Source organism: Leucoraja erinacea, chromosome 1, assembly GCF_028641065.1.
Source record: "Leucoraja erinacea ecotype New England chromosome 1, Leri_hhj_1, whole genome shotgun sequence".
Classification (NCBI taxonomy): domain Eukaryota; kingdom Metazoa; phylum Chordata; class Chondrichthyes; order Rajiformes; family Rajidae; genus Leucoraja; species Leucoraja erinaceus.
This window is the reverse complement of record NC_073377.1, coordinates 141,951,008-141,968,044: the sequence shown is the minus strand read 5'-3', so window position 1 is coordinate 141,968,044 and position 17,037 is coordinate 141,951,008. Positions and strand designations below refer to the sequence as shown.

At 44.1% G+C, this 17,037-nt stretch overlaps 1 protein-coding gene across 2 annotated transcripts in view; it reads left to right on the top strand.

Annotated features, from left to right (window-relative positions):
• sorcs2 (sortilin-related VPS10 domain containing receptor 2) overlaps positions 1-17,037 on the top strand; it is a 736,913-nt gene that overhangs the window by 533,019 nt on the left and 186,857 nt on the right. For both annotated transcript variants that reach the window (XM_055644862.1, XM_055644870.1), the window contains exons 6-7: positions 5,244-5,308; positions 10,577-10,695. In XM_055644862.1, coding sequence (XP_055500837.1) covers positions 5,244-5,308; positions 10,577-10,695 — 184 coding nt within the window. The remainder of the gene's footprint in view (positions 1-5,243; positions 5,309-10,576; positions 10,696-17,037) is intronic.

Here is a 17,037-nt window from a genome sequence, read left to right as displayed (position 1 = left end):
TATCAAGTCCCCCCTTAACCTTCTGCGCTCCAGAGAATAAAGACCTAACTTATTCAACCTATCTCTGTAACTTAGTTGTTGAAACCCAGGCAACATTTTAGTAAATCTCCTCTGTACTCTCTCTATTTTGTTGACATCCTTCCTATAATTGGACGACCAAAATTGTACACCATACTCCAGATTTGGTCTCACAAATGCCTTGTACAATTTTAACATTACATCCCAGCTTCTATACTCAATGCTCTGATTTATAAAGGCTAGCATACCAAAAGCTTTCTTTACCACCCTATCTATATGAGATTCTACCTTCAAGGAACTATGCACGGTTATTCCCAGATCCCTCTGTTCAACTGTATTCTTCAATTCCCTACCATTTACCATGTACATCCTATTTTGATTTGTCCTGCCAAGGTGTAGCACCTCACATTTATCAGCATTAAATTCCATTTGCCATCTTTCAGCCCATTATTCCAAATATATAGCAAAGCTGCCCCTTTTTATTTTGCACTTTATTTCTACATTTATGAATTATGTTTTTTTTTAATTGTCTGCCATATATTGTGTTGTTACCATTTGCGAGCAAAGCACCAAGTCAAAGTCCTTGTATGTGTACATACTTGGCCAATAAATTGACTCTGATTCTAATTTTGAAAATGCTGTCACCTGTATTGGACATAAAGAAGATAAACGCAAAAAAGCTGGAGTAACTCAGCGGGACAGGGAGCATCTCTGGAGAGAAGGAATGGGTGCCGTTTCGGGTCGAGACTGAAGTCTGAAGATCACCGGTTCGAGACCCTTCTTAGACATATAAAGATACTTTCCTCTGCATAAACGTTGGCAATCTACTCTCAAGTTGATGGTCGAAGCTTATGCGTAGAAGGGTTTCTTTATATTCGGACTGGTTTGATTCAAGACTAATGTTTGATCCAAGATTCATGGCTCTTTGAAATTTCCTGCAGAACTTAATTCCATCATCCTTAATTCCCCTCTAGTTCTTTCATCAATCCACCTGGCCGTTTTTAAATTGTTAATAATTTTGTATATGGTCCCTTCATTTTCTCTCTGTGAGAAAACTGAGACTGCCTTATAAAGTCTGAGTGTGTAATGTCTCCTTGCTATCCCTTCTCTGTTTTCTCTCCAAGCCTCGGTATTTACCCTCAGGGTAATGCCTAGCATGCCCCCAGGAAGCCAGATGGGACCTGACCCGGTGTTTGGTAAAGATTTAACTTGTATCTCAATTAGCAATCGTCAGGGTCCGATGTACTTGATTAGCCATCTGATCGGCTTGATCTCCAATCTTCATTTGTTCACACTTCCTGGTCTTGCACCTACTCAGAATAACATTGTGCAGGAAGACACCGACAATCCTTTCAGGTGAGGCAGAGGATCCCTTGCAACCTCCTCCAACCTCATCTACTGTATCTGCTGCTCCAGGTGTGGACTCCTATATGAAGGCGAGACCAAGCATAGGTTCAGCGATCATTGTCGCTGATTATTAAGGGTTTGGACATGCTGGAGGCAGGAAACATGTTCCCGATGTTGGGGGAGTCCAGAACTAGGGGGCCACAGTTTAAGAATAAGGGGCAAGCCATTTAGAACGAAGATGAAGAAAAACATTTTCACACAGAGGGTTGTGAATCTGTGGAATTCTATGCCTCAGGAAGCAGTGGAGGCCAGTTCTCTGGATACTTTCAAGAGAGAGTTAGATAGAGCTCTTAAAGATAGGGGGATATGGGGGAAGGCAGAAACAGGTTACTGATTGTGGATGGTCAGCCATGATCACAGTGAATGGCGGTGCTGGTTCGAAGGGCCGAATGGCCTACTCCTACTCTATTGTCTATTGTCTATCAGATAAAAAATTGAAATTCCAAAATCCAAAACTTAAACTAACCCTCTATCCATCATGATAACTTCTGGGTTTGCAAAGGTGAGATTATGAAACCAGCACAGAACTCTCCACAACAGGCCTGTAAGAAGGGTTTCGACCCGAATTTGAGGTAAGGGGGCAAGAGATTTAGAGGGATTTGAGCGGAACCTTTTTACTATTGACTGGGCCATATCAGACACAGCGAGTATCCAGAATACATACCTGAGAGAGGGCTTGAAGCCGAGTTGCTGACAGCAGTCATGAAATTGCCCAAGCCCTCAGGCTACAGGCCGAGTGCTGGAAGATGATTAAAATGGATGAGTGCCCTCTGATCGGTGCGAAAGTGTTGAGCTGAATGACTTGTTTCCAAGCTGTTTGACACATCGGCTCTATAAATCTATTGAACAGAGTCATTTGCTAACCGAGAATAGTCAATGTCATTGGTCTCCATTCCTGATAAGTAGCTCTCAGCCATAGCATTGTGAATGCTTTGGATCTTGGAGAGAAGCTCAATGTCTTCCGTGAAAAATGCAGCCGGTCTTTCAGAAGCAAAGTTGTTCAGGAAATCAAGTGGACCAACACCATGAATGATCAACGGCAGCTGGAGATAGGTACAGGGGCTATTTGCCATTATTAGTCAGAGATCAGAACTTAATAAGAAATTGATTGGGCCTCATCTAGTTCTGTTTACTACACAATCAGAGGAGATTCACTGGAATATTGCCAGGCTTGGGGCATTCCAGTTGTAAGCAGTTTGTTTTAATGAAAATAGGTGGGTTCCTAATGGGCCTGTCCCACTTAGGTGACTTTTTAGGCAACTGCAGGAGACTATGCAGTCGCCACATGTTCGCGGGTGGTTGCCGGGGAGTCGCCTTCATGGTCGTGAGTAGTTCCCACATGTTGAAAAATTAGCGGCGACCAGAATGAAGCTGCCATGGAGAATAGCGAGAAATAGCGTGACGTGGGTGCAGTTGTAGTGGATCGCCAGGAGGTCGTCGGTTGTCGTAGGTTCTCACAGGTTATCGCCGGTGCTGACCAGTGAATTTCATTGGCTCAATGCGGGGGAAAAAATGTAAACAGTAGTTTTCAGAACCAAGGATAACCGACCGGTAATGTTAATGTTCGCCGAGCTTCACAGCCGCGTATCACTGGCTTCTTAAAAGTTGTCTCCACTCCTTCTCCTCCCCCACCCCGTCCCCCTTCTCCCCCCCCCCCCCCCTTCTCCCCCTCTCCCCCCCCTATTTTAATGGACTTAAGTGACCGTTCCCGTACACTGTGCTTTCCCCGTCTTAATTACAGCGCCAACCTTCCTGTCCATCGCGGTGTGTGTCTGTATCACATTGGCTTTGCACCGTGTGAATTTCACTCAGACTGCGCTCCTCCCACTTGCCCCGTCCCCCGCCTGCATAACTGGCTGGTGATTGAAGCGATGTGCGTGTCTGACAGTCGCTGTTTCAGTCGCCGTTTTTTCAGCGACCTGCTACGACTTAATAGTCGCCTGAAAAATTGCCTAAATGGGACAGACCCTTGAGAGATTTTAGTTTAGTTTAGAGATACAGTGCAGAAACGGGCCCTTTGGCCCACCTAGTCCGCACCCACCATCGATCCCCGCACATTAACACTATCCTACACACTCTAGGGACAATTTACATTTGTACCTAGCCAATTAACCTACAAACCTGTACGTCTTTGGAGTGTGGGAAGAAACAGGAGATCTCAAGAGAAAGCCCACGCAGGTCACGGGGAGAACATTCAAACTCCGTACAGACAGCACCCGTAGGCAGGATTGAACCTATGTCCCTCCGCTGGCACCAACTCTACCACTGCCCCACCGTGCCGCCCTGTATTTGAAATTGAAAGAGCTGTGGGAAGTTGGAAACATTTTTCCTGACCAAAGGTATCCAGAACTAAATATGCAGGTTTAGGGTGAGAAGTAAAAAGGTTTAGGAGAAGAAAGCTGAAGAAGGGATGGGCCGGGACGAAGCCTGGCAGGTAATAGATGGAATGTGTAGGAAGGAACTGCAGATGCTGGTTTAAATCGAAGACAGACACAAAAAGCTTGAGTAACTCAGCAGGGCAGGCAGCAGGTTTAGGATCGAGAACCTTCTTCTGACTGATATGAGGGCGTGAAAAAGAAAGGAAGAGGCGGAGACTGTGGGAGAGCTGGGAAGGGGAGGGGATGGAGGCAGAAAGCAAGGATTACCTGAAGTTTACACCCCAGCGGTACAAACATTAACTTCTCCAATTTCAGGTAGTGCTTGCTTTCTCCCTCCTTCCCCTCCCCCACAGCCTACTGTCTCCGCATCTTCCTCTCTTTTTTCCCGCCCCCCCCCCCCACCTCCACATCAGCCTGAAGAAGGGTCTCGACCCGAAACGTTGCCTATTCCTTCTCTCCATAGATGCTGCCTCACCCACGGAGTTTCTCCAGCAATTTTTGTCTTCCTTAAAAAGCATTTTCTCCTCTTGCCTCGTATGAGAATCATACATGTTTTTTGAACTTTCAACTTGAACTCAGTTTGAAAACACTTCATGCCCACGCTCCATCAAAAAGTTATATTTACCAATGAGCACGGCAATGCGAGAAAAGTTCTGGAATATGAGCAATCATAATTTATTTAAGTTATTTTGAGGTTTGAATAGTAATGTGATGAGGCTAATGCCAATATTAAAATAGTGCAGATGAATTTGATATAAACATAATGCTCATTCAAATAAAAATGTCACATTTCGACATTTCCTGGCTGCTCATTATTTCTGTAAATTACAGGCAGTCACTGCTAGATAAATAACACTTGAATGGAGTGCTCTTAATATTTCAAAATTGCATGAATAAAAAAAAGTGTTATTTCTCATGCAATTAAAATTACTGTTAAATATAGCACAGTACAATGTCTGAACATAGTCTGAAGAAGGGTCCCAACCCGAAGCGTCACCTCTCCATGTTCGCCGGAGATGCTGCCTGAACCACTGAGTTACTCCAGCACTGTGTCTTTTTTTAAATAGTAGCACATAACCAAAATAAAATCTCCTCTTGGTCACAGTGAAGCAGCTGTTAGAGCTGCCGCCCCACAGTGCCTGAGACCGGGGGGTTCGATCCTGAGCTCAACTGCTGTCTGTGTGCAGTTTAATATGACATTTCAAACCCAAAGAAAAAAAACACATAACTCCAGTTTTTTAGCCACTATCACACTGATAATTTTACCACACAGAGGTGAAGGTTTTTGAAATTTTAATATTTTATAGATTATTTAAAATAAGTTGATATTATTTGTAAACAGTAATTGAAAGAGAAGAATCACGGGAAATATTGAATTCATTTCACTAATTTGGATCTCTGGTTAGAACGGGGAAGAAACATGTCTATTTCTTATTCCAGGTCTGTACCCGGGGTCGATGGTGATCCAGATTTGATTCACATGGAAATACAGGACAACAGTGCAGGTAAAGATTGACTGTTAATATCCTGTACACACTTTCAGTGATTTATCTATGTTACATGATGTGTACGATATGATCATTGCAAACGATGTCCATAATTGTGATTTATTAAAATTCAACTTTGGGAAAGCAAAATAAATGATAGCAAATTAATTTATTTCATTTCATTTTATTGGAGAGCATTCTGGGGAAGGATCATGAAATTACGCAGAGCAGGAAAGATGTACACAGAACATTAGCTGAACATATTGCCTGCTATTTTATTCAGACATGTCTGTTCATTTTCAAAGAGCTCAATTTTACAAATGTGATTTGGTTGCAATGTTTAACATTGTGATATGTAAAATATGTGTTTCTGAATTGTTTTCATCATTTTGGGTGTTTGTATCATACCTCTGTCGTTATTCATCCAATTGCCCAATACAACTTTACTTGCGTTATCTTTTTTAACGACCAGTGCAGCTAATTATATTCCCAAGATGCAGATATTGGGTGGTTTAAATCAGTGTGATGAACCTTGGCTTCACTATGGTGAAAAATTCATTTCTCCAGTCACGTCTCAACATACTTGAGTCATGGAGTGATACAGTGTGGAAACAGGCCCTTCGGCTCAGCCTGCCCACACCAGCCAACATGTCTCAAGCTACACTAGTCCTACCTGCCTGCGCTTGGCCCATATCCCTCCAAACCCGTCCTATCCATGTACCTGTCTAACTGATTCTCAAATAGAGCTCTAGGGGCTAGTGGAATCAAGGGATATGGGGAGAAGGCAGGCACGGGTTATTGATTGGGGACGATCAGCCATGATCACAATGAATGGCAGTGCTGGCTCGAAGGGCCGAATGGCCTCCTCCTGCACCTATTTTCTATGTTTCTATGTTTAAACGTTGGGATAGTCCCAGCCTCAACTACTGTACCTCCTCTGGCAGCTTGTTCCATACGCCCAACACCCTTTGTGTGAAAAAGTTACACCTCAGATTCCTATTCAATCTTTTCCCCTTCACCGTAAAAGTTGCTGTTAGAAACAAATTAAATGTTGCATTTATATAATAGGACCACCTCTGATAGGGTCTCTCACTGTCTGAAGAATGGTCTCCACCCGAAACATCACTCATTCCTTCTATCCGGAGATGCTGCCTGTGTCTCTCACTTTAAAGCCCTGCTCCCTGCAAAATGTGGGGTGTCACTGAATAAGGGTAGGAACACCAGATATAACTTTCACTCGGATTTTTCCTGGATTTCCCCCTGTCCGGTTCAAAAGACTACTGTAGAACCTCAAAGCTGCTGCTTGCCTGCATCACACTACAACACTATATTCTACAGTTTGTTTATTTTCTCTTTGGAACTACCTGATGTTCTGATGTACGTAGCATTTGGCTGGATAGCGCCAAACAACGTTTTTCCACTGTATCTCAATGTGCGTGACAAAAATAAACTAATATCAACACAGCAGCACAATGAGCAACCAGGTGAGTGCAGCGGATGAGTCATTGATGAGAGAAAAGAATAATATTAAAATAAATGTATATATCATAAAAGAGATTTATATCACCTGCGCATTACAGAATGCCTCTGATGACGTCTGTAGTCCAGCTGCAGAGTATGTCTCCAGGCAATTAATGCATTGCCTGACCTCCTTTGCATACAACTGTGCCATTGGAAGTGCAATTAAATTTTACCGCTGATTGGTATGAAACATGATCATCTCCTCAAGCCAGCAGTCACTTCCGGCTTGTTTCCACTTCAGACCTATCCCAATAATCATTAACTATCCATGCCATGAAATCACAATTAAGATTCATAGTCACAGCAACTGATGGTGCCCCAGTTTGGTGCTCTGTGGATTGCCACCTTGTCGTGGTGGAGAAGCTTTTGCGGTCCTGAGATGCTGAGAGTGATGCCGTCTGGAGCTATGCTCCTGGTAGGGCCACCCATGGCGGTAAGGTCGAGGCGGAGGTCTCTGACAAAGAGCAATCCAACCAAGACCTCAACGGTGGAACAAGCGGAGGATGATGGCTGACCTTAGTGGAGTGTCACAGCGGCTGGGAAGGCGGATGAAGGCTGCAGCAGAAAAAGGTCTCCGGTCGTCTTGGACTCCATGCCACAGTATCTTGACCCAGATCTGTCTAGAACCATGTGGTGGTTGTCTGTGCACCAGTCTCCCCACGTTAAACAAAGTCAAGCACTGGCGTCCTCCCAAAAGCGGACAGTCATACTCGTTTCAAGTGACTGCCGATGATGATGGTTGGAGAAATCTAACACATTTTTTTTTTCAAAGATTCAATTATAAATGGGTTCGGCCAGCACTGGTGGTTCCATCAAGTCACCCCTTTTCAAAGTGGCCCTCCTATAAACTAAGGCACGCGTTTAGCTTCTAAAAGCACAATCCAGTGATTTAGTGATTTAGCTGGGGAAATGCCATTTTACCCCTGATGAAGTGGAGTTTTAGCCTTTTTGAATTAAAACAAGACAGACACAGCAATTTCTGCACAGAAGGGCTGTTGTTAGCTGCACTGGTAACTGAATGTGACCTAAATGATGTTAAGGTTAAAACTGAAAATACAGGCGGTCCCTGGTTTAACAAGGATCATAAGCCAATTTCTTTGCAAGTCAGTAACATTAATTTTCTGCGGTAACCCATATCCTATTACTCTGCATACACTTACTATAATTCTTTCATTTCATTGAATATTTATCCTAACGCTACCCATAATTAAACTAATGGAATTCAGTCATTAGTAAACACATTTTATTGTTACCATTACCAGCTTTAAAAGTGCACTAGAGATGTACGGGAGAAGATACATCAAGTCTGATTTTGGTTAGTCGGGTCACCCAGACTGCTGGGAGCTGCTTTACTTCCTACTGAAATAAATTTGAGTTAGCAGCTGTTTTCATTCGACCATTAGTTTATTTATTAACTGCATCTACTTTTGAAAAGTTGTAGATTTGATGATTAGTGCTTTACATATATGATTAATATTGTCATAATTGTAATCGTCAAGTAATTCTTTTTAGGGTAATTGTTATGTGCAAATTATGTTATGCAGATGAAAGAAGTTGTTATTTGCCCGGGGAAGTGCGACTGATTGGGGCTGAGCAACATTTTGCAGAATGTTTAGGTGTTTCTGAATCTATGATGAATCTTTCAAGATTCTGTCAGCAAACCTGTCAGACTTGCTTCTGGGGTACACAGTGCAACGTTTAACGAGATAATGTGCAGAACGCCTTATCCGGACATAGTTTGAGACTGTGCTATTGTCTATATTAAGCAATAACCCCTATTTCTTGTGAAGAAAAAAATCATTTACGATGGCGTGCTTGGGAGGTTAGGCTAGTTATCAAGAAAGCTCAGCTAACTGCAAAATGCATACTGCTTTTTCACCTTTTTGAAGTGACTACTCACAGTGAAATGTTTCAGTGCAGAAATAATCATTGCGTCTCTATTTTAGACCACAACAAAATATCCATTAACAGTGCCAATCAATCAGATTCTTTCTTGCTGCCTGAGTGTGGAAACATGGAAGAAATAGGATTTTAAAAACAGGTCAACCAGCAGGGCAGTGTTGAAAAATTCTGAGGCACGAGTTTGAAATAGGATTGAAATAGTTTGTGTAGGAAGGAACTGCAGACGCTGGTTAAACCTGGTTGATAGACACAAAATGCTGGAGTAACTCAGCGGGACAGGCAGCACCTCTGGAGAGAAAGAATGGATGACGTTTTGGGTCGAGGCCCTTCTTCAGACTGGAGTCAGGGGAAAGGGAAACGAGAGAGATATAGACGGTGATGCAGAGAGATGGAAACATAGAAAATAGATGCAGGAGTAGGCCATTCGGCTCTTCGAGCCTGCACCGCCATTCAATATGATCATGACTGATCATCCAACTCAGTATCCCGTACCTGCCTTCTCTCCATACCCCCTGATCCCCCTTAGCCACAAGGGCCACATCTAACTCCCTCTTAAATATAGCCAATGAACTGGCCTCAACTACCCTCTGTGGCAGAGAGTTCCAGAGATTCACCACTCTCTCTGTGAAAAAAGTTCTTCTCATCTCGGTTTTAAAGGATTTCCCCTCTATCCTTAAGCTGTGACCCTTTGTCCTGGACTTCCCCAACATCGGGAACAATCTTCCTGCATCTAGTCTGTCCAACCCCTTAAGAATTTTGTAAGTTTCTATAAGATCCCCCCTCAATCTCCTAAAATCTAGCGAGTACAAGCCGAGTCTATCCAGTCTTTCTTCATATGAAAGTCCTGACATCCCAGGAATCAGTCTGGTATAGAATATAGATATAGATATAGAAAAATGAATTTGTGTACTGTGCTTTGCAGAGTAGATTTTAAAGTTTGGAAGGTGTAAACAAGCTCTCGTATGCAGTTACAAAGCCAAACCCTGCTGATGCTGGAAATCTTAGGTGAAACAGAAATCATTGGGAATGTAGGAACCCAGGTAGTATCTATGGAGGGAGACATGATGACATTTTTGCTGATCATTCTTTATCATGTTTACAAGGATATTGCCAGGACTAGAGGGTCTGAGCTACAGGAAGAGGCTGAGTAGGCTCGGATTCTACTCCTTGGAGCGCAGAAGGATGAGAGGTGATCTTATAGAGGTGTATAAAATCATGAGAGGAATAGATCGTGTAGATGCACCGAGTCTCTTGCCCAGAGTAGGGGAGTCGAGGACCAGAGGACATAGGTTTTCAGGTGAAGGGGAAATGATTTCATAACAATCTGAGGGGTAATTTTTTTCACACAAAGGGTGCTGGGTGAATGGAACAAGCTGCCAGATGAGGTAGTTGAGGCTGGGATTATCCAAACATTTAAGAAACAGTTAGACAGGTACATGGATGAGATAGTTTGGAGGGATATGGACCAAGCACGGGCAGGTGGGACTAGTGTAGCTGGGACATGTTGGCAAGTTGGGCCGAAGAGCCTGTTTCCATGTTGTATCACTCTATGACTCAATGATAATCCCACAAGGCATGTCCCTTCCACAAAAGCAATGCGTAAAGTCTGGCAGGTTCAAAAAATATACACTGTGCTGATTTAGAATATTATCAAACTGAGTTTGGTAATTAAATAACATTTATATTGAGTTGTTAACAGTGGTTAATGTCGGTATGAAACTCAAGCACTTTTGAAAACATTGGACATGTGGGCAAGTTGGGCCAAAGGGCCTGTTTCCACACTGTATCACTCTATGACTATGACTATTTTTCTTCTACGGTTGATTATTTTTTGAGAAGTATTGGGGTTTTTTGTTTGTACAGGTTTTCTTTATATCACCTGCCAAATTACAAACTGCTCGGAGAAAGCTCTCAAAACCCCTTTCTTTGGAAACATAGACCAGAACTCACTGCTCGTCAATGATGACTACATTTTCGTTCAGGTAATTAATTTGCATTCAATTAATCCTCTGTGCCTCGTAAACTATCAGGTTCAATATAAAGATGTGTGTGTGCAGAAGAATTACAAGAGGCTGGACAGATGCCTTTACCGATAACTGAAGTAAAATTAAAGCACCAGGAAGTTAAAATGTGCCTCTTTAGGTGTATTCTTCGTGTTGGTAAGAACAGAGATGAAACAAATACACATATTGATCTTAAAGAGAACGGTACAGCAGATGCAATCCTCTAACTCCGTCCTTGTTCAATTAAGTGTCGAGACAAAGCATTCCACTGACATTTCTCATTGCTGTCCAACAAATGCGAGAATCTACTCTACGTAAGGATAACAAGTGCAGTGAAAACCGAAGATTGCATTGTCTGTAAACCTTTTGTTCTTTCCTTCGGGGAGAATTTGTCAAGCAGTGTGATTTTGAAAAAAAAATTGTTTCCTCGTGTTTTCCGTTTCATTTGTAGGATTAATACTTTTCTTCCAACATTTCCTTCAAAGGTATTCTCAAAACCATACACCAGATGAAAACTATTTGGTAGAAACTTTGGATTATGGCTTGTTTATTGTCTTTCCACATTGTAGTCATGTTTCTTTCCTTCACATTTTTATTTACCTTCCCCGAGAAATTAACCACGAAGGGTTGACATGAACAATGTCAGAGGTTATGGGGTTAAGGCAAAGGAATGGGGTTTAAGAGGGAGAGATAGATCAGCCATGATTGAATGGTGGAGTAGACTTGATGGGCTGAATGGCCTAATTCTAATCCTATCACTTATGGCATTATGATCTTATGGAGCCAATTAGTTTAGTTTAGAGATACACAGCGCGGAAACAGGCCCTATCGGCCTACCGGGTCCGCGCAGACCAGCAATCCCCGCACATTAACACTGTCCTACACCCACTAGGGACAATTTTTACATTTACCAAGCCAATTAACCTACAAACCTGTACGTCTTTGGAGTGTGGGAGGAAACCGAAAATCTCGGAGAAAACCCACGCGGTTCACGGGGAGAACATATAGACTCCGTACAGACAGCACCTGTAGTCTCGAACCCGGGAATGCCGGGTAGAACCCGGGTCTCCGTCGCTGTAAGGCAGCAACTCTACCGCTGCGCCACCGTGACCGCCCATACTTCTGTGCATTATTTACACATACCTTTTTGCCTTTTTGCCTTTTGCCTCTTGCCTTTTTATAGATTTGATTTTTACTCTTTTTGTTTGCAGGAGCTGTTTGCTCTAAGACAATTGGCACACAGGGAGAGGTGCAGAGCACGGAGCTATAACATCTGCCTGTTTCAGATGGCAACATGCCAGCCTGAATAATCTTTCAGTGATACTTTCCCTGACTGCAACATTGATTACATAGTCATGGAAACGGGCCCTTTGGCCTAATGACTCCTTGCTGACCATTAAGCTTAGTTGTTTGCTGGACCTGCAAAGATTGGGTCGCCCTGACCCGGCTCCGTACAGGGGCCGGCCAGTTCAACGCCAACATGCATCGCTGGGGGGCTGCATTCATCAGCAGCCTGCGTGTGTGGAGCAGACCAGCAAAAAGCGCAGCACGGCATTTTCGACTGCACTATCCCCCCCCTCCCCCCCCCCCCCCCCCCCCCCCCCCCCCCCCCCCCCCCGTTGGAAGGGTCGACCTCATGGCCCTCGACATCAACACATTGAACTGGCTACAGGGCCTGGTGGGCTTTACATAACCTCTGCTGCGTCAAACGCGAGAAGAAGATTAAACATGTATTTTACTACTAATGCTAACCTAACCCCTTTTTTATTATCCCTTCAATCCCACAAAAACCTTCCAGATTCTACCATTCACCTACACTCTCAACGGGGCAATGTACAGTGGCAAGTAGACCAATCAACATGCACGTCTTTGGTATGTAGAAGAATACCAGAGCACCCAAAGGAAATTCATGCTGACACGAGCTAACCTACATAACTCCACACAGCCCCAACTCCCAATTCAGTAAACAAGGCCCCACAGATAGACAAAAAATGCTGGGGGATGGGCAGTATCACTGGAGAGAAGGATTGGGTGACGTTTGGGGTTGAGTCCCTTCCGACTGATCAATGATCAATCTGAAGAAGGGTCTCGACCCAAACCATCACCCATTGTTCAGTCTGAAGCTCCACAATGTCACAACTTTGAGACCCTTCTTCAGACTGATGTCAGGGGAGTGGAAGGACAGAGATAGAATGCAGTCGTAGACAGTAAGACTGGTGGGAGAACTGGGCAGAGGGAGGGGATGGAGAGAGAGGGAAAGCAAGGGCTACTTGAAGTTAGAGAAGTCAATGTTCCTACCGCTGGGGTGTAAGCTGCCCAAACTAAATACGAGGTGCTGTTCCTTCAATTTGCGCTGTGCCTCACTCTGACAATGGAGGAGGCCCAGGACAGAAAGGTCAGTGTGGGAGTGGGAGGGGGAGTTAGTGCTGAGCAACCGGGAGTTCAGGTAGGTTTAGGCGGAGGTGTTCTGCGAAATGATTGGCGAGCCTGCGCTTGGCCTCGCCAATATACAGAAGTTGTCACCTGGAACAGCGGATACAGTAGATGAGGTTGGATGAGGTGCAAGTGAACCTCTGCCTCACCTGAAAAGGCTGTCGGCATCCTTGGATGGAGTCAGGGGGGGAGGTAAAGGGACAGGTGTTGCATCTACTGCAGTTGCAGGGGAAAGTACCTGGGGAAGGGGTGGTTTGGGTGGGAAGGGACAAGTTGACCAGGGAGCTGCGGAGGGAACGGTCTCTGCGGAAAGCAGAAAGGAGTGGAGATGGGAAGATGTGGCCAGTGGTGGGATCCCGTTGGAGGTGGTGATAGTGCTGGAGGATTATTTGTTGTACGTGACGGCTGATGGGGTGGAAGGTGAGGACAAGTTGCGAATGGGGGGAAGGGGAGCAAGAGCGGAGCTGCGGGATATTGAGGAGACCTTAGCGAGAGCCTCATCTAGAAAGGAAGAGAGGAACCCCCGTCTCCTAAAGAATGAGGACATTTCCGATGATCTTGTATGGATAACCTCATTCTGCGTGCCGATGCGGCGTAGACAGAGGAATAGGGAGTACGGGATAGAGTCTTTACCGGAGACTCTTTACAGGAGTAATGTGCTATATTCAGTAGTGTTCACTAACTCAAGTGCCCCTGGATTAATATCCCTTCCCTTGTTTGAGGAGTGTCACCACCACACCCTGCCCCCCAAGTCCAGCAGCAGAAGGACCCTATCTGTGTTCCTCCCCCACTGAGCCTTGGCATTGGCTGCACCGAGCTTCAGTGCGCCCCTCAGCACGTACTCCTGCAGTCCGCAGCGGGCCAGTCGGCAACATTCCGTGACGGACATCTCACTCCGCTGAGAGGTCAACAAAGCTTGGGCAGACCAAAGAGCGTCTTTCACAGAGTTGATGACCTTCCAGCAGCACTCGACGTCTGACTCTGAATGTGTCCCTGGGAACAGTCCGTAAACCACTGAGTCCTCTGTGACGGAGTAGTTTGGGATAAACTGTGACAGGGACCCTTGCATCGTTCTCCAGACTCTCTTTGCAAATCCACACTCTGTGAAGAGGTGGGCAACCGTCCACTCAGTAGCAGCCATCCCAGGAGCCGCGTACGCTGGTAGTGAGGTCCCGACGGTACTGGAAGGATCTGACTGGGAGGGCTCCCCTCTCATCGCCAACCAAGCCAAGCTTGGTGAGTTCTGGCGATGAGGCATTTCACCTGACAAGCTGGGCAGTCTGCTCTGGGAACCACACCACAGCATCCATCAAGTCCGTTTCCTGTAGGACGTTCCGTGCTGACCACTGCCTGATGGACCTGTGGTCAAAGGTGTTGGTCCGGAAGAACATTTTTGCACAAAGGACAGATGGGGCGGCAATGTCCAGCTGACTGGCACATTGTGTGGCATCTGTGCCAGGCCCATCATTCACAACACCAGGGGACAGTTAGAGCCTCAGCAGGTAGTGACACTTGGTGCCCACGTGCTCTGTCTCTACACACAGCCTGATCCAACCATACACAAAACAATCAAAAGTACTCAGATTCCAGTATCTGCATGCTCTTCCATATTATTTGAGAGTCATAGAGTGATACAGTGTGGGAACAGGCCCCTCGGCACAACTTGCCCACACCGCCCAACATGTCTCAGCTACACTACTCCCACATGCACACATTTGGTCCATATCCCTCCAAACCTGTCCTATCCATGGCCCTGTCCAACTGCTTCTTAAGCATTGGGATAGTCCCTGCCACAACGACCTCCTCTGGCAGCTTGTTCCATACACCCACCACCCTTTCTGTGAAAAAGTTACCACTCGGATTCCTATTTAAATCTTTTCCCCTTCACCTTCAACCTATGTCCTCTGGTCCTCGATTCACCTACTCTGGGCAAGAGCCTCTGTGCATCTACCCGATCTATTCCTCTCATGATTTTAGATGCCCTTAATCCTCCTGCGTACTAATTTGAGCCTCCTGGCACAAATTATAGTCTAATGACGAGAAAGGTGGAATAATGTATTGACATTTGACTGAACAAATGACTTTATATATTTATTATGTACAGTTTAAGGTAAAACTATTTATCATTATGTTAACTTCCTACAAGTGATCAGTTTTCCCACATGCATTGTTTTCTCCTCCAACAGTTTATGTTAAAAAGTAAAAGAGTAAATGACATTAAAAAGATGTCATTTACTCTTTTACTTTTTAACATAAACTGTTCAATATTAAAATCAATGTACTACTCATCATGCCAGTTAGTTAGGCTCTGGGGTCCTTCTCTTCTCTTACCTTTCCTTCAGATACCTTTGCCTCGTCACATAACATTATTTGTCAGAGGCACGGTGGCACAGTGGTAGAGTTGCTGCCTTACAGCGTTTGCAGTGCCAGAGACCCGGGTTCAATCCCGACTGTGGGTGCTTATCTGTACGGAGTTTGTACGTTCTCCCCGTGACCCGCATGGATTTTTTTCCCGACATCTTTGGTTTCCTCCCATACTCCAAAGACGTGCAGGTTTGTCGGTTAATTGGCTTGGGTGTGTGTGTAAATTGTCCCTTGTGTGTGTAAGATAGTGTTAATGTGCGAGGATCGCTGGTCGGCGTGAACTCGTTGAGCCGAAGGGTCTGTTTCCATCTAAACCAAACTAAACTAGTATTAAACTAGTGGTATCGATCATTAGTTCTTGTTAAAGTAATGTTTTGCAGTAACGTTTTGCAGGGCTAAATAAATATGTAATCTGCATAATCTGGTACCTCTAAACAAACTGCTTTGTTACCTTGATCTTGTTTTCTAATGTCCATGATGATAAAAAATGAATTACATTTTTAATATCTCCTTTATAATGGATTGATATTTTTGGGACATTGATTAAACATATATAACGGTTCTTGTGATTTCATTTCTGAGCATTCTTAACGATCAGAGTAAAAATCATGTAATATTCAATGTAAACCCTTATCTTGTTTCTCCCATTTATATAATTCCCATCCATTTTTTGACTCAATCCACTTAGTTGTTCTCTTATGAATATTCAAGACATACATCTGTTAAGTCATTACAAATCTCCAGCTGCCCATAGCACTTTAATGCAGCAAAGCCTGTTCAAAGAGATTACCATTTTTTCATGTGTGTTTTCCTTCCCTTGGGTATCACTCACCTCATCTCTAAGGTCTTCCCTAATTCCTTACATGACTTGGGAAGTACAGATGTTGCTCGTTGATTTATGCAGCCATGGACTGCTACTCTCATCTCAAGCTTACATTCTATTTATCTTTTTTTTAAATATTTGCTTCCACTTTTCATTATGTGGTGCCATAATGTAGGATGTATCTGAAATTCCATGCATTCTAGTGATTAGGGAATAACTACTCTCCACAGAGGACAGATTTCCCCATGGAAGGCGGAAATAAAATGGAAAGCGCATAAACCTCAGCCTACCATCAGGATTATGGTTCTTGAATAACAATGCCCAAGCTGGGTTCAAGCTCCTTCCTTTTTTTTAAACAAAAATATTTATTCAAATATTAAAAATAATATTTACAATACAATAAAACAAAACAGAATCCACCACCATAATACAAGATAAACAAATATTTTCTTCGCTGCATAGATGCTGCCTCACCCGCACTTTTCTCCAGCACTTTTGTCTACCTTTGATTTTCCAGCATCTGCAGTTCCTTCTTAAACATACTACATAAGCTACTATATAGCCATGTTACAATCCTTGTCAATGCATTCAACATTGGAAGCATTCGACATTGCACCCCCCACCCCCCCTCCCCCCCGTGGTGCCCAGCGGTGGGTACCGGAAATCCCCCTGTTGCACGTAGTCCCTCTCAAGTACCACCT